Source organism: Gymnoscopelus braueri, assembly GCF_963280865.1.
Source record: "Gymnoscopelus braueri genome assembly, chromosome: 7".
In the NCBI taxonomy this organism is placed as follows: domain Eukaryota; kingdom Metazoa; phylum Chordata; class Actinopteri; order Myctophiformes; family Myctophidae; genus Gymnoscopelus; species Gymnoscopelus braueri.
Window position 1 is genome coordinate 21,540,772 of NC_137608.1, and position 27,626 is coordinate 21,568,397.

The 27,626-nt window shown below is 41.2% G+C and overlaps 4 protein-coding genes across 5 annotated transcripts; 3 read left to right on the forward strand and 1 right to left on the reverse strand.

Moving 5' to 3' along the window:
* Positions 1-562: 562 nt before the first annotated feature.
* On the forward strand, positions 563-2,592 carry LOC308088946 (F-box only protein 7-like; the record flags this gene model as incomplete). Its single annotated transcript, XM_080433527.1, has 1 exon — positions 563-2,592. Exon 1 carries the CDS (start codon positions 1,141-1,143, stop codon positions 2,590-2,592), a length of 1,452 nt encoding a protein of 483 aa, XP_080289653.1. The 5' UTR covers positions 563-1,140.
* Positions 2,593-4,232: 1,640 nt separating this feature from the next.
* Positions 4,233-13,439, reverse strand: vdac3 (voltage-dependent anion channel 3). 2 transcript variants are annotated; one of them, XM_080434226.1, is made up of 10 exons: positions 13,332-13,439; positions 9,940-10,083; positions 8,784-8,855; positions 8,388-8,437; positions 7,160-7,312; positions 6,663-6,715; positions 6,321-6,548; positions 6,005-6,155; positions 5,638-5,695; positions 4,233-5,332 (listed from the first exon to the last, which is right to left on the reverse strand). In XM_080434226.1, the coding sequence occupies exons 2-10, from the start codon at positions 10,076-10,078 to the stop codon at positions 5,241-5,243; spliced, it is 996 nt and encodes a 331-aa protein (XP_080290352.1). In that variant the 5' UTR covers positions 10,079-10,083; positions 13,332-13,439; the 3' UTR covers positions 4,233-5,240. The 2 variants fall into 2 exon arrangements, with proteins under 2 accessions (XP_080290352.1, XP_080290353.1); XM_080434227.1 differs by lacking the exon at positions 9,940-10,083 and having other exon boundaries at positions 13,332-13,411.
* Positions 13,440-15,053: 1,614 nt separating this feature from the next.
* On the forward strand, positions 15,054-17,895 carry enkd1 (enkurin domain containing 1; the record flags this gene model as incomplete). The annotated part of the gene is made up of 7 exons (XM_080432900.1): positions 15,054-15,144; positions 15,683-15,910; positions 16,184-16,353; positions 16,446-16,604; positions 16,776-16,912; positions 17,110-17,246; positions 17,735-17,895. The coding sequence occupies exons 1-7, from the start codon at positions 15,060-15,062 to the stop codon at positions 17,893-17,895; spliced, it is 1,077 nt and encodes a 358-aa protein (XP_080289026.1). The 5' UTR covers positions 15,054-15,059.
* Positions 17,896-19,056: 1,161 nt separating this feature from the next.
* polb (polymerase (DNA directed), beta) lies at positions 19,057-27,012 on the forward strand. The gene is made up of 14 exons (XM_080434411.1): positions 19,057-19,241; positions 19,554-19,611; positions 19,764-19,830; positions 21,668-21,742; positions 21,840-21,898; positions 22,257-22,306; positions 23,125-23,176; positions 23,314-23,368; positions 23,467-23,539; positions 23,618-23,688; positions 23,787-23,873; positions 24,873-24,940; positions 25,078-25,217; positions 25,368-27,012. The coding sequence occupies exons 1-14, from the start codon at positions 19,181-19,183 to the stop codon at positions 25,460-25,462; spliced, it is 1,011 nt and encodes a 336-aa protein (XP_080290537.1). The 5' UTR covers positions 19,057-19,180; the 3' UTR covers positions 25,463-27,012.
* Positions 27,013-27,626: the final 614 nt, after the last annotated feature.

The following is a 27,626-nucleotide window of genomic DNA, read 5'->3' on the forward strand; positions in this document are numbered from 1 at the left end:
ACGAAGAATTCAATGAATCCACAAAGTTGTCTTAACCACAAATCAAGAACAATGCACACACATTTTAAGATGAAGCATCAGAGACAACAGCCGTCCATTTCAGCGTCAGGTCGCATATCATGCAGGTTAAGCCAGGAAGATGGAATTCACGCATGGCCCCAACCCGTAAACAAACATCATACACCTGAACACATGAAACAGATCTGCAAATAAACAAAGTCCACGATAAAAAAAATTACAAATAAATGAACAGGCATTTGTTAGTGCAGTTTTTATTTGGGAATCGAAAAGGAATTTGTGTTGGCGCGCCTGCCTTGTTTTTAGTGCCAGCATTGAGTTGACATGGTGCACAGGTCTACATTCCTTCTGCATCAACATGGCTTGGACAGGAGCCACGTTACTATAGTATAGTCTATATAAGAGGGTCTGTGTGTCTGTGCGTTTCTGTCTGTGTCCATATCTAATCTCACAACCTGCTGGACCGATCAGCACAAATTGTTATCACATAATGTTCTATACTTTTTTTAAATATATATTTATTGTATTTTTTGATGGAGGTCAAAGTGGCTCGGATTGTCCAAATTTTGACTTTTTCAGAGCCAAGCCGTCTATAAGGAAGTGAAAAGCGGTTAATCGGGCTGAAACCTTGCCCAAATATGGAGTCATACATCATAGATACATCATTGACGACTGGCGTCATAGACTGGCCACATGAGATCCATGTGAAGCCATGCTTTATTGGACCCAGTCCAAAGAGCATGATGTTTTTGCACAGGTTCGGCGCCAAGCAGCCAATGACCTTGTGTGTTGTTGAGCACACTGTCCGAGTTGGCCACACGTGGTGGACAGAATCGTTTATCACGTGAAGAAAAATGACCAAAAACAAATGGTGGCATATTTTGTTTATGGGTTGGCATGGGAGATCCCTGCCGTCCAAGTTTCCAACTTAGCTCAGAGGACTGAGCTTGTAGCATACAACGGAGCAGGCATTAACCTATACTCAGTGTTTCCGACCAGAGGTGGCTCTCAATATTTGGGCAAGATTGACGTCATATTTGATGATGCAAGATACAAAGCGTCTATAAAGCTGCTTCGTATCACACTCTAAGCTTTCTGTCACATTGTTTTAAGGGAACTTGTATGAGGGTGATTGACTTGATTGACTTATTCGAGTTACATAGCATGAAGTTGCGCGTTCGTATCAACAGGCAAATCAGTAGAGTGGAGCTGCAGGGGGTGGAACCCACTTTGGCAGAGCTCCAACTTCAGATCCAGGAGATCCTTCTACCTTCCCATGGACTCAGCCCAGAAACAGAGTTCACTCTGTCTCTGAACGGCACAGAGCCGCTGGTAGACACTGGCCAGACACTGTCCTCCTGTGGGATTGTTTCTGGGGATTTGATCAGCGTGATCCTGCCTCAGTCTGTGTCCCCTGCTCCCCCTTTCCCTTCAGGCCAGTCTGTCAGCAGCAGCAGCTGTAGCAGTACAATGTCCCATCACAGCCGGACTAACCAGAGAGTGGCTACGCTTTCCAGTAGTGAGCCTAGAAGAAGCCAAGCATCACGTATGCAGGAAGAGGGCACACTTGAGGGGGAGACGCTGCCTGTAGTCCCCACCTGGGAGCCCATGCTGTGCAGTGAGGCGGAGGGGGGGAAGGTACCCCCCTTCTTGGAAATCTTGCACAACGGGGCCCAGAGTAGGAGCCCCAGTGACTCCCTCATGGTGGCTGTGCACCTCCTGATGATGGAGACAGGTTTTGTTCCTCACGGTTCTGACATCAAGCCTGGTGAGATGCCCACTGGGTGGAGGAGGGAAGGTGGTGCATACAGACTACATTACAGTCATCCTCGTCTCTGTGAGAACAGCATCGCTATGGTTGTTGCTGTGTCTATGGGAACCATGCTTGTTATCAATGCTACTCTGAAGATTGAGACGGTGGACACTGTGTGCAAACTGTCTCTACGTCCATCCAGCTTTGTGACAGCGGAGTGGGCAGGCCCGAGTGCAGCCACAGTGTTTAATGATCTGGGGAAGCTGTCACGAATTTTCAAAGACCAGCTGGTATTCCCTTTAATAGCTGCAGCCAGAGACGCCTTGTCTCTCCCAACTGTGTTTGGGCTGTGTGCTCTGCCCCCAGAGGTTCTCCTCAGAGTCCTGAGCCTGCTGGATGTCCACTCACTGGTGGCGCTGTCCTCGGTTAGCAGACGCTTCCACAGCATCACGGCAGACAACCGCCTGTGGAGACACCTCTGCCACCGTGACTTCGAACATCAGGATGCCAGCAGAACCTCCAAAGACAAAGACTGGAAAAACCTTTACAAAACACTTTACAACAAGCAGAAGTACGCTGAACGTCGTTCACAACAGCCTAATTTTTTTCGCCTCCCTCGTCCGCCTCACTGGGCTCACTCAGGCCACTCAAATACGCCTTTTTTTACGCCGTTTTGTCCGCCTTCTCACCCTGATAGGCCTGGCCGGCATTACATTGAGCAGCGCCCAGGTAGTAGATTTGAAGAGATGTTTTCCCTCAACGGCGAGGATAAAGAGCAAATCCCTCCACTCCCAGATCAAGAAGACCCACCAGAAGAGTAGGTAATACTGTCAGAATATGTAATATGTAGATACTAGTACTTATTAGAATAGAATTAAGAATATACAATGTACGTATGTGTCTTTCTTTATTGTTACACAGTGACTTGTACACCCCCTACATTGACTGAGGCCAGCAGTGGTCAACTGTACTGATTAAGGTCTATCACTGATTATAGATCATGTAGCCGACCTTGAAACAGTGTTCTGTTACTATACTGGCATTCTTCATTAGAGAATAGCCATGTTTTACTACAATGCCAGTATATTACCAGATAATACCCACTCAGGTACTGTAAGTTCAAGTTGTCTAAAAAGGAGGCAACAATAGCACCACCTTAGCGGAAGAACCCTGAGGGTTACGTATATACTTATACATAGAAATATGGGCATATATCGTCTCAATAGAAGCAGTGTACTGTAAGAAGAATATGTGTTTATACAGTAGGAATATGGAATTTGTAACAGGCATGTCGAGATACTAGTACTTATAACGTATATACTGCATATAACAGTATATTGCAGCAGTTTAGAATTTAGTTGTTTTTCTTTATAGTTATACAGGGATTATACACACCCTACATTGACTGGGAGGCCAGTGCAGTGGTCATGTAGGCGAGGAACACTCGGGTAGATGTTCATGTCGTTCCTGTCATGGTTCATTTGGCAAGGCCGTTGACTACGCCTTACAGTTGGTTCATGTCCTCATGGGGAAGTGAGAGGCATGGATCCTCCCATTGTTTGGACAATTCAAAATCGTAGTTTTCTTTGCATTTTCATTTTATCCTAAGAATACAATGTTAACGTATATAATTTATGCTACAATTACAAAAAGCTTCTGAAGCATTCTAATGACTTTGGAGTGCTTGTATGTATTTGCCAGACCCAGGGGGTCAGACCTACATGAGGCTTTGTCGGTCCCTCTTTCGTAAAAAAAAGGTTCAACGTTTTCGTCCATATATGTCCCTCTTTTTGATTGGCCAAGCTTAGCGTGACGTACTGCCATTAGGGGGTCTGGCAGTAGGCTACCAGGTCCCCTGGTTCCCTTGTTTAAGAGTACAATACAGCAGCCTACATGTTTACTTATGTAACAACCTCTATATTTATACACTATATATTTTGCATTATAAGAAACTCCTTATTATTACCACTTGTAAGACACATGATAATTTGCATAACTGCCATTGAGAACGGTTTTGGTTGTTATTGTGAAATGGCAACAACAGCCAATCAATTTGGACATTACACTGGCAGGATGATAATTTTCTAAATGCTAGTGTCTGGGTAGCTCAGTCGGTAGAGCACTCGCCTTTGGACCATAAGGTCATGGGTTTGATCCAAGGCACCGCCACATCAGCGTATGAGTAGCGCAGTAAATCGTGCGGTAAGTACGGGGAGCTGATGACAGGTGTTGAGCATCCATCTCCCAGGGGTCTAGTGCATTGAAACAGGGCTAGGTTCCTGCGTTCTCAACTGATACCGACAATAAGCCTCTCCAATTCTGTATTGATTGGCTGAAAGATTGTCATTGTTAGAAAATACAACTATTATACATTTCCATAATGATTCAAAACAAAGTTCTATATAGTATTTTAAATGTAATTTCTGGTGTCTTAAAACACAACAAAGTGGAAAGGCGTAACTCAATGGACACCAATGTGTTTGACATTCTTTATTCCATGAATTCATTAAAATCCGTTTGAGCTCTTAACTACTGACAACCGTCCCTAACCGAAGCACAGCACAAAGTGGTTGCGGTAAAGTTTAAATGGGTACAGGACACAAAGAGAGACAAGACAAAGAGATGACAGAATTCCACAGCGCCCTTGGCCCTCAAAAATGATTCTTCACCACAGGACCAGAATTAAAATAGAGGTTTTTAGGCAGCAGAAGCTACAGCGTTTAGAACAGTGTTCAAGGGGTTGAACGCTGTGCTTTAATTCAGTCACACACCTCTTTGTTTTTTCTGGTTAGTTCTTGTCCTTTAATTGTGTCCTTTTACAATCACTGTAGCTACTTGTCAATGTGACAATAAAACTCCCTTTGTCTGGGAAGGCGCAGGAATTGAAACAAAATTGAGTACTTTTCCCTGACTTGGAGAGAACGTACAACAAACACACCATAAACACAACAAACTATCTTCCATCCTCATTATCAACAATCAAAATGTAGACTCAATGTGTGATCTGAGGCGGAGATGGTCACAACGAAGCACAGCGAAGGTAAAGAATAGAAAATGAGATAGGTAGCAGGACAAATATTAAATTACACTCTTCTACCAAAGTAACACAATTCGCCTGGCCAGACTGGTAAAACGTTTTGCAATATTTGGAGGAGTTAACTGTTAACTAACCCTGTTCTGTTCCCATACTGTAATAAATAATTAGAAACAGGTATTGCTGTGTTAATGGTAAAAGAACAGAAAGGGAAATCTCATTTACAGTCAGTAATTACAGTCCTGGAGGTCTTGGGTGGTGCTAAGAGGTTGTAGGGTTAAGGCCAAACGATGTGTGAGTGTGGGTCTGTGTAGCATTCAGAAGGGAGAGTTCTCAAGGTGATTCTGTGTGGTTGTTTGAGGTTTCCTCACATTTGGGCTCTTTACTTTTTCTTTTCTCCGCCTTGCTGTCCCCATGTCATCTTCCCTTGGGCCCTTATGCCTCCAGCTCAAAGCCCATGCCCACTTTGTGCCCGCCAGCGTTGAAGTTCTTTCCATCGATTAGAGCTGAGAGGGTAAGCTTCACACCTGCGGGGAAGCGTGTCAATCAGTTCAAGAAAGTAAGTGTGCCGTTGTTGTGCAACAGAGCAATGCTTGAGATAAGGCCTTTCTGTGAAAACTCGGCTGAGGGCAAGCATTCTCCAGGGTTTCAAAATGTATTGGCAAAGCCCTTCAGCAGAACTAGCTCATCTTAACCACATGAACCCTAGCGCTCCTATTCTGGCACAAACATTCAGCAAAAATAGCACATCTACTAATACTAGATCGTCTATTTTCAGCAAATAGATTTCATGTAGAGGTTAAAACGAGTGAGAAAGCAGTGATGCACTTACCTGGCCTCAGAGTTTGTGTGTAACCAACGCCAACGAGGCAAGCATTGTTGACTTTGGCCTGTGAGAAGCAGAGACATGAAACGGTCAAATAATCATGTATTTCATAACAATATACTTGCATGCACAGTAAAAGCATGCAAGCAAAATAATATTATTTTAACTTGCAAATTACAATAATATAACACTCCAGATTTTACTGTGGTCATGGCTATAACACCCAGATACGTTTGTATCAATGCATAAATCAACATACGTATACATTATGTATTATATAAGTCCATTACACTTTAGCTGATTATGGTACATCCCCTTTTGTTCTTGTGACAGTGTTACTCGTCTCTGACCCCATGCTGAAACCAGTACTCACAGCCAGTGAGGTATCCTTATCTAGCTGATATTTGGCTCCAATTCCAAAGCGCGTGTTATTGCTGCCGGCTGTCCACGCCAGGTTGATGGCGGTCTCCAGGTTGCCGTTCACCTTCTGGTAAATGGAGCCACCAAACTCAGTGCCGTCGTTACTGAAACACAACACCACAACATGAGCACTAGTAGAGAGGAAACAATCCACCTCTATGTCACTGGGGTTGATGCTGCAGTTCATGATTTCCCTTGAGCAGAGTTTCTTTAATGGTCACTCTTGCTCCATTTATCACTTCTCTCCCTGAGTCTGCAATAGTACTCACACACTGGTGTGGAGCTGGAAATCTCCAGCCTTGTATCCCAGGGCGAAGTTGTTCTGGGCCAGCTTGGACTTAGCAGTGTCAAAGGCCATCTGGTAGCCAGCCAGCCAGCCCTCGTAGCCCAGCACGGCAGCTGCGTGGACCGTGGGACCGGCCATGTCGAAGTCAAGGTCACAGCCTACGTTGACGAAGTCACGCTTGTAACCCGTCTTCAGTTTGGCGCTCTTCTTGCTGCCGAAATAATGTCAAGGGTGAAGACGAGAGGGCGGTATAAATCAAATCAAATCAAATCAAATCAAAGCGTGACATAAATAATTTTCTAATGAATAATGGGATGCATCTTACCCAGTGTTGGGCACGAATGACGTGTCCAATGCCAGCTTCAATCCATTAGCCAGCTATACACAGAGACAGCCCAAAAAGGGCAAACCCAACATGAGCTTCATGATGAATGTATAAAAAGGCTTGGATAGATATGCTTCTTTTTCATTGATCTGCTAAGCTGGTTTCTGTGAAGTAATTATGCTATTATTTGAGAGGTCATTCAAGCATTCTCGATAACAGGCTGTTCTGCCTCAGTTTACGTTGCTATGGAAGCGGAAGCTTGTAAGGTAATACAATCAGTTTTAAATCAATATGTCAAATTATTGATTTAGTTTGGAAGGAAATCAGGATAATGTACAGTGAGATGGTCATCATTGGTCATTCATTACTGGAAAATAAACCTGTCATGTCACCCTTAAATTTGTAATAATGATTGGCTAACTATAGGCCCTACCTTATCCCTTATGTCTATTCTTCATCAGTCTAGACCATATCCCTTAAATAATCACATTACTCACCTGGTCCTCCATTGTGACTTCTGTGGTCAGTGTGTTGTCCGTGTTCCATTTCTGGTTGAAGCTGAGGCCCAGCTCCTTCACTTTGTACTTGGTTTCCAGGTGGCCACCTGATTTCCCTGTGTCTGTGTTGTTGGTGCCAGAGGTGTTAAACTCCTGAAAGAGGCAAAGAGAGAGGGGAGTTATTTAGTTGTAGTTAACTATAACATTATAAAAGCACACGGCAGGTAGAATATAAATACAGGTGAGAGAGAAAAAAGAGTATAGGAAAAAAAAGATTTGAAAGAAAAACCCCGGCAGCGTCACTTCTCCACATCTCCTCTGCCACACAATCCCTCTCAAGTCTGTATGACTGGTTATTGTGGGGAGCTACAAAGTTTGTGAGTTTTAGTGAGTCTTTTGAGAAACAGAGGATTTGTGGAGAGTTGAGTGGGGAAGGAAACTACTTTAAAGGCAGAGTAGTGGGTAGAGGGCCACACTGGTTTCTGAGTGTGTCTGAGGTCAATGCCAGAACAGTTTTAGCAGCAGAGGATATTGTGTCAGCTGAAGGGACTGCTGCTGCAAATAAGTATTTACTCAGAAGTATGTCTACCTCACACACTCAAGCCACAATCACCATCGCTGCTTTACCTTTGAATGCACCTGCGTTTAATCACACACTTGCACACAGAAAGACTGACAAACGCGCATTCTTACCATCTGACAGGAATGTCCAAAGAGAAGGCAGAAAAAGACAGAGAAAGAGAGCATTAGAGAGAACTACACAAGATTTACATTGGCCAGTTTATCTGCTTTCTGAGGGAAAATGAAGCAGAGACCTGCGAGGGGTAGGAAGATGCATGCAGTGAGTTTTGGAATTGATGGAATACATTTACAGATGTTTTGAAAGCAGTGTATTGAGAAAATGTTTGGGTAATTCCTATGGCTTTTACCATGGCGTCATAACAGAAATAAGACTGCCAGTTTGGCGGTAACTAAACATTTGATCAAATGCTTATTTTCCTCAGCGCTACAGCATACCGCCTGATGGAAAAGAGGGTAAAACTGGTCGGACAGACACTCCTACTTTCTGAGATCCTGACTCTGTGTGTTAGGCTTACTATGTCAGGCAACAAACACATTTTGGCATGGCTATTATTCAGTCAGCCATCGGAACTACATCTGAGCTCCAAGACAAAGGTCTGGACATGAAGCTCAAAATATTCATGCTTCCAATGACTTTTGTACTTACAACTCCACTCTGGGACTTGGTCTTCACGTCCAGTTTCACAGCACCAAAGCCTGGACAGAAAAAGTTTTGAAAAAAGGTCGAAAATGTTCAAGTCTGCTGTGAGTCTCGTCGAGGGCTTATTTGAACACAATTGGCCCGTGTTCGGGGGAGGGAAGCCGGGCGGGGAGGGTGATATTTGTCACTATACATACTCCTACGGGCGGCACCTGTCAGCAGGGAGTGTTGGGCGGGAGGAGTAGGACCGAGGCGCTACATCCTCCCGGCGGGGGCTCCTCACTGGCAGGTGAGCCAATAGGTTACAACAGCAGTGACAACACAGAACTGTGCGTGGGGAGGAATGAATAAGCATAACGACTAAATTGGGGAGAAAAAGGGGTAGAAAGTCTAATGACTTACCATAGCCCTTGTTGAAGATGTCTTTGGCAGATTTGCCCAGGTCTGCGTATGTGGGTGGGACAGCCATTATGCCTGTGGAAACAGGTTAATGGTTTCAAAATCTCTTGCTAATGAAAACATTGATACAAATACACAGATACATCTCACCTGTTTCAAGCTAGATAATGCATAATAACATCGAAAAGGCTTCTGGGAAATATGGAACGAGGCACTAAAAACAAAAAGCGGCAAAGGGTCCACATTTTAGTTCACACAGGACACACTGCACTACAGAGCTCCGGTAACCACACAAACCACAGCACTTCATCACAGCAGCATCTATGGTCTATGCAGACAAACAAAGCATCTAATCCTGGTGTTTCTGCCAGCATTTGCAAGCCAACAGATGGTCAAAGCTAAAAGCTGAAGCGGGATGCAAAGATGGATGGGTCAGTTTAGTTGGAAAAGCACTGACCCTCTCGAAGTGGCCTTACGCTGACATTGACGGCTGTGATATACAGCCCCCAACCCCACCCCCCCTGCATTTAACCCTATTGATGGCCTCAGTCCATTAACAAGCCGCAGACGTCATTTAACTAACAGGATCCATTCTGGACTATGAAACCCAATAGCCATCCAGCAAAGGAGTGTTAAGAGCATTGTAAACATAAAAGAGCGGGATAAAACTAAATTCAGGCCATAGCAATAGCGCTACAATATGTGTGCTGCAATCCTTGTGTATGTTGAAGCAGATTTGGTTAGTCAGCAGCTAACACCACTGCACACCGTCATCAGGGTCCCCTGGGTCACTACACAGAGCTCCGTCAGTGTGTGTGTGTGTGTGTGTGTGCGCGCGCGTGCGTGCGCGCACGCGCACGCGCGCGCGTGTGTGTGTGTGTGTGTGTGTGCGCTATTTTCCTTTCTTATATGTGTGGGGGTAGGAATACTTCGAGGACATTTTCTGCTTGTTATCCTTCCTTTTAAATGTATTTTCATCTCATGATCCCTTAGCATGACACTGACACTGCTCTCCCCTGTCACTTCCTCTCGGGTAGAGAGGTGCCGAGGATCTCTCTAGGACAGTTGGCCCACGGCTCGACTCAAGGGACCCTGATGGCAGGTCCTCGCCTCTCTCTCTCTCTAGCTCCCGTCTCACCGGCTCCGTCCCGCAACTCACCGTGATCCTTGGGCACGTGGTGCCTGCATGCCCCACAGGGCTCTTTGTTCTCTGTCTGCTTGCCCTTTCCTGTACTGTCCTCCTGCGGCTGCTGCTGCTGCTGCTGCACCACCTCGCTCTTCTCGCTTGTCTGTGCCATGATTTCTTGAGAAGAAGGACGTGCAAGAAGACATTTTGGCACGCACGTTTTACACTGCTGTCACAACAACTGACTGTGTACAGTACTGGTTCTTGTTGTGCGTTTCTAATTCTCTGTGATGTATATGGATTAACCACTTACTTTCTATATAAGATTTGAAGATTGGCTAAATTCAGCATTTTTGAAACATGCCGAAAAAAGGTCGAAAGTTGTTAAGCCTAATTTATACCTTGTGGTATACAACTGCGTCACTTGCCACAAGTAAATTTGCAAAATACAAAGTATAAATTAAGCTTCATTGTGCCCATTGTACAGGACCTCAGCTTCAGATTTTCTAATCAGAGCTAGTCTCCTATCTACACAGGTGTAACTTTTGCAAACTATTGCATCATGATTCATGTATAGGGGACAGTAGTAAGTGAACACACTATGTACTTTGTGCTGCATGAACTAAACACTAGGATTGGTTGATACGGTGTGTATGCTGGCCTCTTTATGGCCCTTTATGTGCTCCTTCTGCAAGTGCACAGGCTGTTGACATAAGGGACCCCATGTAAAGCACAATGCTCAGTCATAACCTAAGCTTAGCCAAGCTTTTAACCACTTTCAACCTGTTTTTCAAAAAACCTTCTAGATGGCTATTTTTTTTGCTATTTGAACGTTTTTAAAAGTATAAAATATGTCTTAAGAGTTAAAGAGAGTAACAAAAACAAAAACTTACATTGGTCCACAGGCCTTATTGTTTGTTTTAATAAAGTGGCTCTCTTTTCTATTACCGCTTGGCTGGCAGAGCAGAGCACAGTATTGCTCCTATAATGATTTTTAAGTGTCTTATTTGTGTTCAGAGGTGGTGTAGATATTACTAACACAACAGGAGTAGGCCCTCATGTCCTCTATGGCATAGAGGGCATAATGGCCTGACTTGCACTAGGGCAGCATTAGAGCCTATGCTGTCTTAGCACTGTTGTTCAGTTTCTGAGGGACTTTGCATCTGTCTGCTAGCTGATCCAACCTGGCATTCTGCTGACTTTGTGCAATTCATGGGCAGTCTTTGTCAGTTAACTCCGCCCCTCTACACGCATGCGCGCGCACACACACACACACACACACACACACACACACACACACACACACACACACACACACACGCAAACACCTACAACCTGCCTCTTCCTTACCACCATCTTTTAGTCTGTTTTTTTTTATGCTTTCAATCCTGCCAGTCTTCCCTCCCTCGCCAAATCCTGCTCTAAATTTAGCCCAGGCGAATTTGGGAATTTGACACTACAACACACATGACCACACGGTTTCAAAATGGGTGCCTTGTCCCCATTGGGCTTATTAAAACATCTAAACCGAGTAACATCCTGTATCCCCCCCCCCCCCCCCCAAAAAAAGCAAAAATGATATCCACATACATGCTAGGCAATCTCAGCAACCCAAACTAAAAGCACCCCCAATATGTTAAAGGCTGCGAACAGATGACAACACCAGGGTCACTCACACCCATTACTCACCCAATCACAAGACAGGAAAGCAACTACCGCACAAAACAAGTATGCGGTAAGAAGCAGAATGAAAGTGTGACAGTGAGATAAGGTCAAGAGCCATCAAGTCACACCACGATATGAATGTATAGCCTGAATGTACAGTGCATTGGCAGACCCTACTTTCACTTGATGCCATATTCTGATCTCCTGAACATGATATCCTCACAGGAGGGCTTTAGGGTTCATGGGGACAACACAGTTACTACTACTGGGCCAAGATCTGGCCTGCCAGTGGTGTAAAGTAACTAAGTACTCAAGTACTGCACTTAAGTACAATTTTGAGGTGTTTGTACTTTACTTGGGTATTTCCAATTTCCAATACTTTTACTTCTACTCCACTACATCTCAGAGTCAAATATTGTACTTTACTCCAATACAATTTTTTGAAAACTTTATTTACCAGTTACTTTGTAGATTTTGATAATTATTACAAAACATACATTAACCACTTCAGCCCTATATACATTTCGGTTTCGGCCATTTGAACATAGCCAATCTACAAGCTCATGCATTGTGAGCTTGTAGATCTGCTATTTTCAAATGATTTTTATACATTTGAAGACTTGAAATGGGAAATTCTGCATACTGTCCTACTTTCACCTTTGGTTCTTTAAGTACATTTTGATGCCAATACCTTTATACTTTTACTCACGTACATTTTGAATTCCGGACTTCTACTTGCAACAGAGTATTTCTACATTGCAGTATTGATACTTTCACTTCAGTAAAACAATTTAGTACTTTTCCCACCACTGTGGCCTGCACATCAATAGAGATGAATTCATGTGATTTCAGTACTTTGGATAGCGACTTCCCCATGGAGCCTATATAGTGCTGCTATACTGCCTATCCACAGAAACGGCCCATATGCACCACGAGCAACTTCATTCACGAATAAAACCCCTGACCTTGTCCTTCATAAATTAATACCACCAGATAATCCAATATCCGCCGATTACATCACAGCCAGTTTGCGTGCAATTTGCCAAAGGATGACCAGACCGCCCCCTCGTCCACCTTGTCATGTGTGGACCTTGCTTTTCCACTAAGAAATATAACAGCTTTGAATTGAACCAGATGAGATTTATGGCATCGAGGTGAACTTTGCATGTGAACAGAAAGGGCTTAGATGTTCCCTATGGGATTGGGACAGACAGCCAGATGCTTCAATTGGTTCGCATTGTTCATGCGTCAGTAGGCTAGGCCTCTCGCTCTTTTGTCTAGCCGTGTCCCACATAGAACAACATAACGTTATCTTCAAGATAAACAAAAACATTCTGATAGCCATACATTAGATGAATGTGTAATGAAACTTCAAGTTCATAGCAGACTATGTTTCAAAATATATAACATAATATGGACCCGTTTTCTTTAGTCGCCCCAAATCATTGATTATAGGCCTAGTGTAAAAGAAGACAGGCCGTGGTTTTAAATCACAATCATAATTACTATTCAGTCATTGTTTACATTAAATATGATGGTTACTTTACTATTCCGTTATGTCAATAATGGGATGTGATCTTGTCAGGTTGTTGTACCCTGACAAGGCTGACATAGGCTACTGCAGACCTCCTCCCATCTCATTACTAACCAAATGACCGCAGTCAACTCCTGTGTCATTGTCATGCAGTTAGAGCTCCACGACAATACGTTAGGAATCACATTATATTATATTGATATGGCAATAGTTTCGTGTTCCCTACCTTTTATGAATGGACCGATGCGCCTATGGTTTCACAAACCTCTGCTCGCGCTACGGGGCACAGTGAAGGAGAAAGCAGACACACGGACTGCGCACGCGCAGCAAAGGCACAAGAACGAGGGCGGGGCTGTTGTGCAACTGTCATTTATATGAATATATATTTTATGGTCCAATGCAGTGATGGAAGAAGTAGTAAAAGTACAAAAGTATCGGCATAAAAATGGACTTAAAGAACCAAAAGTAAAAGTACTCATTTTGAAGAATGTCCTATTTCACAAGTTCGAAATGTATAAAAAACAAATCTATTTTCAAATGGCCGAAATATATTTAAGTGGCTTGTGTTTTGTAATAATAATTAAAATCTACAAAGTAACTAGTAACTAACGTTTTCATATAATTGTAGTGGAGTGGGGTATAAGTAAAAGTATTGAAAATTGTAAATACTGAAGAAAGTAAAAAATACCTCAAAATTGTACTTAAGTACAGTACTTGAGTACATGTACTTAGTTACTTTACAGTACACCGCTGGTCCAATGTTTGTGTTGACACATTTTGTTGGTGGAGTATGGAGAATATGTCATCATCAAGTAGGCATGACGTATTAAAATGTGCACTTTGGGCTGTTTTATTTTTTCTTTGTTCTAATGCATAGTGTGCACACTGAATCAATTAGGCCTGGTTGGATACTTATGACCATTTAGAATCAGAAAATAGACTTTCAAATAAGATTCAAAATTAATCAATGATTCCAACTATTCAGCAATGTGTGCCAATATCCTATATTATTTTGTATTTATTTTTTGAAGCATAAATTCCTGCCATAATGCCATAAGTAAAATATATATCATATAATATAATATATATTGAATTAATATTGCACAATGTGTAGGTTGTAGAATCATGATTATTGATCCACACATTAGTGTGGCTGCCTGGCTGTGTCGCATTTATTTTGGTGTAATGAAATGATTCCTCCAGTAGAGAGCAGTGGTGTGACACTGCCCGGGACATGGAACCCTGAATGAATGAATGAATGGGACAAGCTAAACCCATCTAGAGCATGTGACCACAAAGCTGTTCATGCGGCCGCACCAAATGTCCAGTATATAGATATATATGGAGCCTACTAAAAATCTATGTGGCCAAATTATGCCGCCTACTAAAAAATCATACTCTAGGTAATGGACAATTTGAATGAAAATGGATACTCCATTCGTTATAGTTCTTCTGTGTACGTCTGTACCGTTGCCATGGTGACGATCGTGTCGAGTGTTGTTGATACTTCTGCGTCATCAATCTGCGAGAACACAATCGGCAGTTGGTCAACAAGAAATTCCAAAAGGTATCTTATTTATTTATCCTAACGCAAACAAGTCGATTTGATATTATTTCCAATATTTTACAAATGGATTATAGAAAATAAGATGGATAGGATTTTTGCTAATATTCCAACGTTTTCCAAATGTATTGTAGAAAATAATTTTAAGGCATGGCCAAGCAATTGCTCACTTATCCAGCAATGCAGATTATTTGGTTTACAAACATAGATTAAATGTGCAGTGCTATAAGTGTTGTTGTTGTTTTTTGCAGTATTATTGCTAGTATAAGCGATATTGATGGATAATTAAGCTCAGTGTGAAAACTCCCTTCTAATCCGTTTGATATTTGCATGCCTGTAAGCACTGTAACTGTGAACATCTCACTCTCTTATTAATTCAAGCATCTTCTGATGTGTGAGGGTCCTTCGATGATATCTGGGCCAATTCCCCCAGACCCTTCTCTTTTTCCAGAGTACTACAAACGTCCCAGCTCTGGTAAGGTGCTGCATGCCAGTCTGTTGTGCATGTGTAGTTCACTGTGAGAACATGCCTGTTTTCTGATATATATGATACATATTACACAACACATGATATCCACTGAAAACTGTCCATATCTACTCTATGTGTTGTTGCATAACAGTTTCCATCAGCATCATCACAGCATCTCTAGCTCCGTAGTTTCTATGGATACGCAGGACACTTGGTCAATCGTATATTTTATATATATATATATATATATATATATATATATATATATATATATATATATATATATATATATATATATATATATATATATATATATATATATATATATATATATATATATATATATATATATGTGTGTGTGTGTGTGTGTGTGTGTGTGTGTGTGTGTGTGTGTGTGTGTGTGTGTGTGTGTGTGTGCGCACGCACGTGCGTGAACATTTCAAATCTGATTTATTTGCAAGTAGGCTACCTCAATCAGGCAATGTATCTGCAACACTAGAATTGTAATTACAATTAAAGATATGCTTCTCCTTCTTTCCTGCAGCTCGAGGACGTTTAGAGGGAAACTCTGGTGGGACTTTGTCCTTCATCTCAGGCCCCCTGGCCCCCGACCATGTGTTGTACCCTGGCTGCTACAGTGCTCGAACCCCTCCTCATCGTCCTCGCATTGGCCCTAATGCCACCCATATTCTGGAGAGAGGACAGAGAGGGGTTGTCGGGGCACTACTCAAACTGGATGGTGTCCCCTTCACTCCAAACGTCCCTAAAGAAAGTATGTTAAGCTCTCTTGTTAATTATACAGAGCCTTTTATTGTATTTCTGTGAAGTTGGGCATATACATTTAGTTATAGGTGATGACGATGTCCTATGCTGTTTCTAGTCTTTCTGAGTCTTAAGAATTTAAATATTAATTTTAATAGCCCATCTGTGTTACTAGTAGTAGTCCTTGACTCCTCAGTCCTCACCTAGCAAGTTTTCTTTTGAACTCTGTTCAAATAGCTTGTAAAGGAAACTTTTCTGACAATTTATGTTCGTTGTCTTTCAGAGCTGTTGGTACGTGACCACAGGAAAGACAATGTGCGTAGGCTCAGGGAAATCCAAAGGCGCTGCAAAGAGCTGGAGGCTGAAAGAGCGTGCTCCCGCCCGGTTCCTGTCAAAGCACTCTGGACCTCCTCCAAATACAAGGATGTCCCATCCAGGGTTATGGTCCAACAGGTAAGGAAGTCTGATTGTGGTAAATGAAAATCCTAAATTGAGTTATACTTGCTCACTTAGTTATAATTCAGTCCTCCTGCTTCTTAATACAGGAGACCAGCCCAACAACTACCAAGCCACAATGTCAACATTTCCTGAGGGCCCACTCTAAATGTGGGTCACCATGTCCCCCAAGACCACATAGCAGCTCCTCAACCTCTGCTCTGCAACGTCCAGCCTCTTGTAATTCTTCAGTGAACCAAAACCTGCAGGTGAGACTAGCCAGACTAGTTGAGACAGATTCTTTCTTATTGTAGATACCCTCTGGCATAACACACTGAAAGATATAGCATTATGTTGATTGGAGCAGCCCATGTTTTTGTGGCTATAGTAGTGAGAGCCACTGCTCTAGTCTACAGTGATTCATGTGGACTCATTTGCAGGTTCAGGGGAAGGCTGTGGACTTTATAAACTATAATGCTCGGACTGCGGGAAAGACAGTGCTGCGTCGGTCTCAGTCACTGACAAACCTCAGAGATAAACCTGTACCAAGTGCAGTCAAGGGACAGGTTCCGCAGTAGTGAGTATTCTTTCAATCACTGATATTAATCTGCAAAATATGTCAAAAGTAACAATTTACCCCCTGATTTACTTACTCACAAGTATAAATCCAGCATTAGAGACACTGGTAATTATCTTGTCTGATTTGTGTTTCTGAATGGCGTTTCTCTTTGTTGCTATTTATTCCTTCTGTCTCTCTTACATACACTCACACAGTCTTGAGGAGAGGAAAGAACAGTGGCGGAGAGCAGAGGAGGAAAGGAGACGGAATACACCTGATCCCAGCATCCCCGCTGGTCACACCCTGATGCCAGAGCAGGAGAGACAGGAAACCCTGCAGTCACTTAAAGAGGGTAAAGCTTAATTTATGCTCCACCGCACAATGGTGTTGCTTGCCGAAAATGACAGATTTTCTCATTGTTGAATGGAAAGTCCATTCTTGTCTGCAAGTGTAATTGTCCGCCGTACTACGGACTACCAGTGGTGGAAAAAGTCTATTTTCAAATGGCCGAAATGTATAGGGCTGAAGTGGGTAATGTTTTGTAATAATAATCAAAATCTACAAAAGTAACTAAAGTTTTCAAATAATTGTAGTGGAGTAAAAGTATAATATTTGCCTCAGAAATGTAGTGGAGTAGAAGTAAAAGTACTGAAAATTGGAAATACTCCAGTAAAGTACAAATACTTCAAAATTGTATTTAAGTACAGTACTTGAGTACATTTACTTTACACCACTGCGGTCTATTGTGTATATTTCTGCATCTATTCATTTGCCCTTCTATTTAGGATGAATTCGTTCATTTTAGGGAATATTATGTGACTCTGGCCCATTTGTCCACAGCCCACCAGTCCATGGTGAGTGAGCTGCTCTCTCTTCCCGTCAGGGCAGACACACTGAGCATTCGTTCTCGCCGTGCTCAGCTGGATAGCAAGCTTTCTGAAATGGAGGAGGCCATCAAGATATTCTCCAGGGACAAAGTATTCATCAAAATAGATTCATAACACAGACAAAAAAAAAGATTCCTCTCGGTTCTGTATTTACTTTATATAATTTTACGGTTTGTGTCGTATCTGATTAATTGTTTTATTGTGGGTTTTTGTGAACCGATGAATCTAGATTATGAATCGATGATTGAATGATTCATTACAAATTCACCTTTCCTGAAAAGAAATGTGATTTTCTCTTGGAGAAACAGTGGGAGATGGACTGTATCATATCACTGCACTCACATCAACATTATTGAAACATTGGTTGAAAAGTGTGTGTGTGTGTGTGTGTGTGTGTGTGTGTGTGTGTGTGTGTGTGTGTGTGTGTGTGTGTGTGTGTGTGTGTGTGTGTGTGTAAATGCTTTCTATTTATTATTTTTATGATAAAGTTTACAATAGATGTTTTATTAACTCTAGATTTGAAATTTCACCATTAAACTGTGTCATGTTAAAGAATAATGGAATCAGTCATCCATTTATCAATCTCTCTCTCTCTCTCTGTATTTCGCACACACACACACGCACGCACGCACGCACGCACGCACGCACACACTCACACACTCTTACACACACACACACACACACACACACACACACACACCGAAGCGTCACAGTGGTTCTCAAACCTTTTCATGTGAAGGACCCCCAAATTGACACTAATAGCCTGCGGATGCAAAGATTGAAAAGATGCCAGGGACCCCTAAGAGAAGATTTTTACGGCCATAGCAGTGATTCTCAACCATTTTAATTTCAAGGATCCCCAGTTTGTATATGGATTAAGCCAAGGACCCCATTTGATAAAATGTTTATCAAGTGGACCCCAGTCTACACTGTAGTATCATCAGTGTTAATTTAACTCTGAGAGTGTACAAATGGAAACAAATGGAGTCCATTCATACAAATTTTGGAAACAAATGGATTTTTTTTACAAAATGGACCTGTTAGGGTCCATTAAAGTGGGTGTTTCCATTTGTACACTCTCAGAGTTACAGACACATAAGGGTCCATTTGGTTCATATTTATACCTATCAATTATTTGGCTGGGGACGCCCTGGAACCCCTTCAAGGACCCCTGGGGGTCCCCGGACGGCCGGACCCCACTTTGATAACTAGTCACACAGAGTCCCGCCCCCAATGCGTACGTGATGACGTGTGGTCATTGTTAGCTAGCTTCCTTGAACGTGCTAACGCGTTAGCTGTTAAAGGCTTGCAGGACATTTGCTTCCTTATTATCCGACAGGTCAACTACACAGTAACTACATATTTACCATTATACGGTCAAGCAAAGGACACATCAACCATGAGTAAGAGGAAAGCACCCCAGGAGTCCCTAAACGAAGGAATAACAGACTTTCTAACCGGTACGTGTTGTAGTGCTGAGCTAATGTCTGCTAATGCTCTGCTGTTCACCAGGTTGTTACTTGCAAACTGCGACACAGAATACAGATAGATGACTAAATGTATTTTTGAGCACAATGTTATGTTTTCAGTAATGAAGAAACATTAAGAAGAAATTGAAAAATTCAGGCTTGGGGAGATATTGAAGCCCTACTAGTAGCCTATTTGTCTTGACATTTAAATCCCTCCTGGATAGGTTGACTTAGCACTACCTAGTGGTGGCAATCAACAGAAAGAAAAGATGTTGGACTGATGATGGGGTTTTTCACTTACAGAACTGGCCAATTATGAGAAGAATGTCAACAGAGCCATACACAAATACAATGCCTACAGGTACAGTCATTCAACATGTGTTTTCATATTGTCCAGAGCTTCTCAGAGTTTATTAATCAGGAAAAATAATGAAATTGTCTAATATTAGTCAGTCTATTCACAACCTCTTTGTTTTGAAATTGAATATATGGTTTCTTGTGTCCTGTGTTTAGGAAAGCTGCCTCTACCATTTCCAAATATCCCCAGAAGATCAAAAGTGGTACGGAGGCTAAGAAACTGGTGCGTACAAATACAGATTTAATACCTTCAGTTGCTGGGATTTGTAGTTGGATCATGATTACATCTCAGCACAGATGGCACAGTAGTAGACTATATTATACAGTATAGTTGATGCATTCAAGCTGCATGGAATAACAGTATGGTTGCAGCTGTAGCGGAAGATTGTTACTTTCTAGCAGTGCACTGCAATGTTATAGAGCGTCGCAGTTCCCGCCCACTTCCTGTTTTTTTTGGTGCCGGAAGAAAAAACCCAATGCATTTTTCCATTGACATTTCCAAAAATATTTATATCTATTAATTTAAGCCTCGAATCAAGCCATCACGAGATGACATGAATCATGACCATAAAACGTTTTTTTCTGTCATTTTTTTAATTATATTTAATTATATGATATACTATATTTAATAAATACCCTTTGTTTTGCCGTTTTCAACAAAAAAAAAATCACAGAATCAAACGTTTATGGTCATGATTCATGTCATGTCATGATGGCTTGATTCGAGGCTTAAATTAATAGATATAAATATTTTTGGAAATGTTGAAAAATGCATTGAGTTTTTTCTTCCGGCACCAAAAAAAACAGGAAGTGGGCGGGAACTGCGACGCTCTATACCATGAGATAATTATAGTGAATAGGATAGCATGCCTGAAGAATGGATGGGATTCCTAAGGAGCAGTCGACATTCTGCAAATCAAGTGTCATGTATCTATAGAGGGAAGTCAGTAGGGTGACCAGAGACTGTGTATTTCTGTACTGGGATTGTTAAGCTTTTGATAATAGGTTGTTCTCTGGGTGTGTTCATACATTTTCCAACTGCTCTTGTCTTCAACCTGGCATCGCACGGCTTCCCTAACAGCTGTCATATGATATCCCTGCCCGCAGCCGTGGAGTAGTAGGAGGAAGCAGAGAAGAACCACAATGGCAAATGTTTGAATTAGTTGTTATATTGACTGGTCATATTGGCTCAGGACTGGTTTTGAAACATTCAGGTTCTTCAGTTGTAGCAGGAAGCACATTCCTTGTTGAGCTTTGTTTATTAAGCAAAAGGCAATTGTTGTTATCTCATGTCTGGGTATCGGCTGTGATGGACATGAAGATGAACCTTAAAAACGTAACTTCATTGCTAGTAAAGTGCCAAATTGTGTCAACTTAAGTAGATAGTTGGAGTTCAAGAATGTTCCAGATATGCTGCACATTGCCTTTCAATGAACATCAATCAAGAAGCAGCACTTAAAGATTCATATAGTATGTTCAGCAATCTCTGTGGAACAATGCATTTAATACAATAGGGTAATGCATGCACGATAGAGATGTCTTTAGAAATGGGACCAATCCTCACATTTTTCTGCAACTGCTGTATATTTGTTATCACCCACTTATAGCCTTTAATTGACAGATGCATCTGCAGGCAAGGAAAAGTAACTATGAAATTTAAAATGTCCTCGGCACTCTTCTGTTTTTATATAAGAAATCTGTTCCATATTTGATGTGATGTGGATCAGTGAGCTTTATATGATAGTCTTCTAAGCCATCGTAGTAAATGTGGCACTTACATTGCCTTCTTTCAGATAGACTTTCAGTGTTGACATTACAGTTTTTGGGTGGTGGTGCACAGAAGGTTGACATGAGTCCACTGGGATTCCTCCATTTAACCAGTGACCCAGCTTGCCAAGGATGCCCTTCTGTGAATGTGTTAATGTGTTACCCTCTACTGTAGTGTGAAGACAGTGTGCCAGATGATTTTTGGCAGTCAACATCAGTATGCTTGTCAGCAGAGCTGAGATGGAGGCGTGTCATGTTTTAGAGTCATCACTCGAATTGTCATGTTTCCACAGGAGGGTGTGGGAGTTCAAATTGCAAAGAAGATTGATGAATTCCTGCAAACTGGGACGTTAAGGAAATTGGATAAGGTGTGTTTTTTGTATCTGAGGAAACATTCATGCATTTCGTTTTTGGTTGTGGCTTAACATTTATGGCTAAAGGCTAATGCGTTGTTATTTTCTCTAGATTCGTAATGATGACACAAGCTCTTCCATCACTTTCCTCACCAGAGTTACTGGAATTGGGTGCGTAATTCCGCAAGAATTCCCTGTCCAATATCAAAACTCTTCATACGTTGTGACCAATTAAAACACTTCTTTTTTTAATGAAGGTTATGGTTATGGACTGAAATGCAGTGATAAAGACATGTAAACCAGAAAATATAACTATCTTGATCAACAAGATACAAATAAGCACAGCATCACATACAATATAAATGCAATAAAGGAAACAAACAACACACAACATAAAATGCTGTTCTTTATCTTCCTATCTGGAACACTGAGGGTGTTGAGGCAGGAATGGGTTGAATTTAAGCTGGTCATTTATATATCCTTTTCTACATGTAACTAACTACTTCTTTTGATTCTCCTTTTTTCTCAGTCCTGCTGCAGCCAGGAAGTTCTTTGATGAGGGGGTGAAGACACTAGAAGGTTTGTTCTGCATCTGTTTTAAGTTCATATTGACATCAACATTGACAGTCACAGTAATTTGATGAAAAGGCTATTATGGTTTAATGCACACAATTTAGTGAATAAGGCTGCCGTAATAAAACATGTTCTTATTGCAAACAGCCGGTGAAATGTAAAAACACTGAAAAATGCATTTATTAGCTATAGCTAATATAGCTAATATCTGGACGTCATAAAAATCCATTAAATAAGACAGGGTCTAATAACGGATGTCATTTTGATGATATCATAGTGACAACCAAAACATGGAGTTACTTGTCTCTGCAGTGACTACTTAAGTATAAAATAAAAGTTATTTACCGTAAATGTTAAATATTTCACAATGCCACAAAAACTCCCAGAACTGTACGATTGCTTTGGGCTGCATAAGTCATCATAGCAATGAACACAAGCATTGTAAAAACTAACGGCAAATGTCCTTTCGATCACCATCCCTGAGTATGCTCGTTGCCTTATTTACATTCTGAAGGGGAGATGCAAAAGCTATCGTTGTAAAGTTGTACAATTCCCATGTTCATTGCAATGACGAGTTATGCTCTGGGACTTGTTTATTATTTTGGACAATGGAGTTCTATGACTTCCGGATATGAGCCATATCATGTTTTGGCATGATGGACCATACTTGTAAGTAGTAAGTAAATACATTTTTCACTTTTGTACTTTGTTAAGGAAAGACATATAATTATGCTGACCTCTTTAGCATAGTTCTTTTTTATATATATGCATCATGTGTTATGAGAATAACAATGTATATATACCCATCTTTCTTTCTTTTTTAGATTTGAAAAACATTGAACACAAGCTAAACCATCATCAACAGTTAGGACTCAGGTAAAGATGGAAGGTCTTCTACATCAAATAGTAATACTGTATAGGCGTACAGGCTTGAGCTCTGTAGTATGTCTTTATTTCCTCATGTGAATACGGAGTATGTAAAGTGTGATGGAGCTTCCTTTTACTTCCGTCAGGTACTTTGAAGAATTTGAGAAGCGGATTCCACGATCTGAAATGCAGAAGATGGAAGTGAGTCATTTAATTGTTAAGTGTTTCTGGGTGATTGTGTTCATGAAATGTGCAGTTTTACATAAAGTGGCCTTGCATTTGTGCATGTGTTTGTTTAGGTTCTCATGCTAAAGGAGTTGGAAAAGGTAGACACAGAATACATCGGAACCATTTGTGGAAGCTACAGGAGAGGTGAGAACATTCCTTTTAAATATTGCTGTTTGCTTCTGGTCTTGTCTTTCTTCTTACATCCATGTTGGTGATACCTAGGTGCTGACTCCAGTGGTGATATTGATATCTTACTGACCCACCCAGACTTCACCTCTCAGTCTGAGAAGCAGGTGAGGGCCATTTCTACAGCGGCCTGAATACCCATGAATCCTGATTAAAACTTCATTCAAATTCCTAACTTCCATCTGTTTGTTGAACCCCTTTTCAGCCCAAACTCCTCAATGCTGTTGTGGAACACTTTGAATCCATTGGATTTGTGACAGACACTCTGTCCAAAGGAGACACCAAGTTCATGGTGAGGCCACTGCTTAATCGGCTTACGTGTGTGCAAAACCCAAATGCGTTTGATAGCGTAATTGGTAATGCAATTAGTGCTGTAATGAAGTCGATATGCCCTCACTCCTCTAAGCACAGGAGCCTCATGACCGTGGTCACCATGTGATGGTTATTGCTTCCATTGCAGGGGTGGGCAACTATTTGTCATTGGGGACTACATGAGAAATTCAGATTCCTGTTGAGGACAAAACTAATTCATATCCTAACCACTCCCTATCATTAAATTAACTTATACTAAACCGTATGTGCTGTACATGTTGTTTAGTATTTACAGTATCATGAAAGTAATTATACAATAGTTGTCCTTCAATCTCACATCTTGTATCTCTGCCTATAAATTTAACAAGTGCATTATGTCAATGTAGTATACAGAAGCTTCTGAGAGGTTTATGTATTTTTCTGCATGTTTTGTCTCGAAGTGACGACACAGGTTTTAGTCTCTTGCGAGGACAGGATCTTGACAAACTAGGGATACGGCTAAAGGCCCTGACACACCAAGCCAATGTCGTTATGTCATATGTGGCTGACAATCGCTGTAGTCTTTGTGGTGTGTCTCGTGCCGTTGGAGGTAGTCTGCCATTGGCAGTGGCTGTTCACCCAGCTGAGCATGTTGCTGTCTGGCTCTTCAGCATGTGCAAATCAGGGCATGAGAAGAGAAACTAAGTGAGCAGCAAATCAATGGTCTCATCGTAAAGTGATCTGATCAGTTCAGTCGCTGTAGCTGCTGTTAGTTCTTGCAAATAGGTTTGGTGTCGTAGGGCCTTTAATGCGTATGAGTGGGCGAAGGGGGAGTCGAATTCTGGCACATTATGTCTGTTATTTTTTTTAAATAATGTATTTATTATTACATTAGGTCAATCCGTTTCAAATGTGTGAAGGTACACACAAATGCACGCATTCACGCATAACAGGCTGGTTCTGGCCTGCAGGCCATTTAATGTGCATGTCTGTTCTATAGGGTGTCTGCCAGCTGCAGAGCAGTGATGAAGATGAGGAGGAGTACCTTCACAGGCGTATTGACATCAGGTGGGTACTCGCCTCCTTTTATTTTGCTCTTAACCTTCAAAGAGTTAGTAAACATGTTTATAATGAGTGCATAGTTTCTTGTTAAATTTGTACCCATTTATTCATGTATCTCCCTGTGCTCTCTGGGCTGTCCCAAGGTTAATTCCCAAGGACCAGTACTTTTGTGGTATTCTGTATTTCACTGGGAGTGATATCTTTAATAAGAACATGAGAACTCATGCTCTGGAGAAAGGCTTCACCCTCAACGAGTACAGTGTACGGCCACTCGGGGTCACCGGTGAGTCACTGTCAATTTTCAACTCTGTGTGACTGAGCAATTTGGACCCTGTTTCAACTTGATGCAACTCCTACCTATCAATCAAGAATCAATGTCTCTTTCTAATTTAGTTTTGTTATTTATACTCTGTTATTGCTGTCTGTTCTGTAGGAGTGGCAGGAGAGCCTCTGATGGTGGACAGTGAAAGGGACATCTTTGAGTATATCCATTACAGATACAGGGAGCCAAAGGAACGCAGCGAGTGAACCAAAAAACGCAGAATCTGCAGGAGAAAATGTTAACAAAACAACTGATTACCTGTAAACAAAATGTGTGAAGCATGTTCATGAATGCATTATGTGTTGGTGTGTTCGTATACTTTTGGAATACTTTTTATTTACTGCCCATGTGTAATGCTGGAAAGAGAGGAGCTGTGATGTTTTGTTTTATTTATTTTATTGTTTCGGGTCAATTCTTATTTTACAAAAAAATAAGTCTAAATACTCAAATTGGCATCTTTAAATTTCCAACAAAAGAGAAGCATTCATCAACACTGTTAAAGCATTTTTCCTGTGTTCTTTTGAAATTTCCATATTTCCTCCATAAAAAAAAGCATTACCTTGACAAATATTTTTACATGTACGCAAAAGTGTTTTTAATCATGGTGTCCTAACACTGCTTTATCATATACCAATTTTGACTGTGAAATACCTACGCAATACACTGTGTGTCTTGGTTTAGTTACGCATCTCATTATTGTGAAATATTTTGCTGTTGCCTTGTTTGATTATCTTGGCAACAGTCGGTGCTCCTGAGACAACTGGGCTGATGTTAAGCTGAGCTTCACATATTGTAGCTCATCATAAATGATACATTTACATGGCGTAACCTCATCATTGAGCTCTGTGCCTCCAACAGTTTTCAGTATTATATTTCATAATGATATTTCTTATTTACCATGTGGAATTTAGAGCATGTCATTGACCTGGGTAGGTCACATGGATATGAACCACTTAAACCCTATACAGTACTTCATCGACCAGGGGTTCCCCAGGGCTCTATCCTTGGCTTGGCCAGGTCCTTTTTTCCTTCAACAGCAAATCTTGACGAAAGTGGTTGATCTACAAGCTGACAATGCGTAGCGAGCCTGTAGATCTGCCATTTTTGCCAATAGTTTGCCTGTTGTGACGTGGCCAAAATACACATTGGTAAACCTGCCAGACCGATAGTCATTGTTGTATTATTTCTTATGTTAAGTCCAGGTAAATGACAGAAAATTGAGATTGATAGCATCTCCATGTTTGGGTGCATTTATGCTTTTACTTTTAAATTAATAATTTTAATGTAAGAAGTACCGACTATCTTATGCACTCACATGGTAATACTGGAAATCGTAAGAGGTGTGTGATCTTTGCCAGTCATTGACATGTGGAAATACCCTGCTTGTGTTATTTCCCTTATGCTTTATAGCTATTTTCTTCATATTTGTGAATATAGTTTGTTTTAGTATTTTTATAGTTTGGGGTGTTTTTATGTGTGTTTTAGGTCAGCACAATTGTATTTTGCTAAAGGGTTATTGTGGCGAAATATCCTTTTTCACAACTTCAATCTTTCAAGTGAACTTAATAGACACTTTTACAATTTAGGCATTTAGCCTAAACTTTAACTTGTGATGGCTGGAATCATAAAGGGTTGTGCTTGCATGTGACAACCTTTATGACCAAAAAAATAGAAATACATAAAGGTGATCTGCTTTTCCTTATGTTTTCAGTATGAGTGAAATAAATACAAGAGATACATTTTGTTCAAAAAGCAATATCAATGACTAATATCTCATTTGTGAAATATGTTTCTACTTTCTACAATTAGCTGGTGAAAATACTGTACAAAACTATTTCCCCTGAGCTGTCACAATCTTCTGTGACAGAAAACAGTGTAATATTATGGCAAGTTAAGCTTTGCTTTTGTTTCTTTCTTCTATAACGGGTTCTCAGGGGGGGGGGGGGGGGGTTCACAGATGACAGTGAAGTGACAATTTAAGGACTTTTAAGACAAAAAAATAAAGAGAAAATATTAAAGACCATTACTGCATCATCAAAAGTGATCAGCAAACTATACTATAAAAACTGGTCAAACATTGGCTAAATTGTAAAATAATATAAGAGGCAAAAAATAAATAAAAAATCTACCAGCACACAACGCCTCCCAATATCTTTCACAATATTTATCTGTGGAACCGAGTCAAATTAACTGAAATACCTCAACTCAAATATGATTCTTTTGGGGGGTCGCGGCCTGAAAAGGTTGAGAACCACTGTTCTATAACACCATCAGAAGCAGTCAGTGGTTTGATGCTAGCTAGGCGTGAACGTTGTTATTTACCAAGGTTGTCAGGGTAACGAGGCTATGGGCGCAAGGCATGATGGTCGG

What these genes read in the sequence shown, in the direction of transcription:
- vdac3 (XM_080434226.1), bottom strand. Translation starts at nt 10,078, where the DNA reads ATGGCACAGACAAGCGAGAAGAGCGAGGTGGTGCAGCAGCAGCAGCAG. An exon ending in CCACGTGCCCAAGGATCACG is followed by an intron (nt 8,856 to 9,939) that starts GTGAGTTGCGGG and finishes CTGTTTCCACAG; the next exon opens with GCATAATGGCTGTCCCACCC. An exon ending in TCATTCGTGCCCAACACTGG is followed by an intron (nt 6,549 to 6,662) that starts GTAAGATGCATC and finishes TTATTTCGGCAG; the next exon opens with CAAGAAGAGCGCCAAACTGA.
- polb (XM_080434411.1), top strand. Translation starts at nt 19,181, where the DNA reads ATGAGTAAGAGGAAAGCACCCCAGGAGTCCCTAAACGAAGGAATAACA. An exon ending in CGTTAAGGAAATTGGATAAG is followed by an intron (nt 21,743 to 21,839) that starts GTGTGTTTTTTG and finishes TATTTTCTCTAG; the next exon opens with ATTCGTAATGATGACACAAG. An exon ending in GGGGGTGAAGACACTAGAAG is followed by an intron (nt 22,307 to 23,124) that starts GTTTGTTCTGCA and finishes TTTCTTTTTTAG; the next exon opens with ATTTGAAAAACATTGAACAC.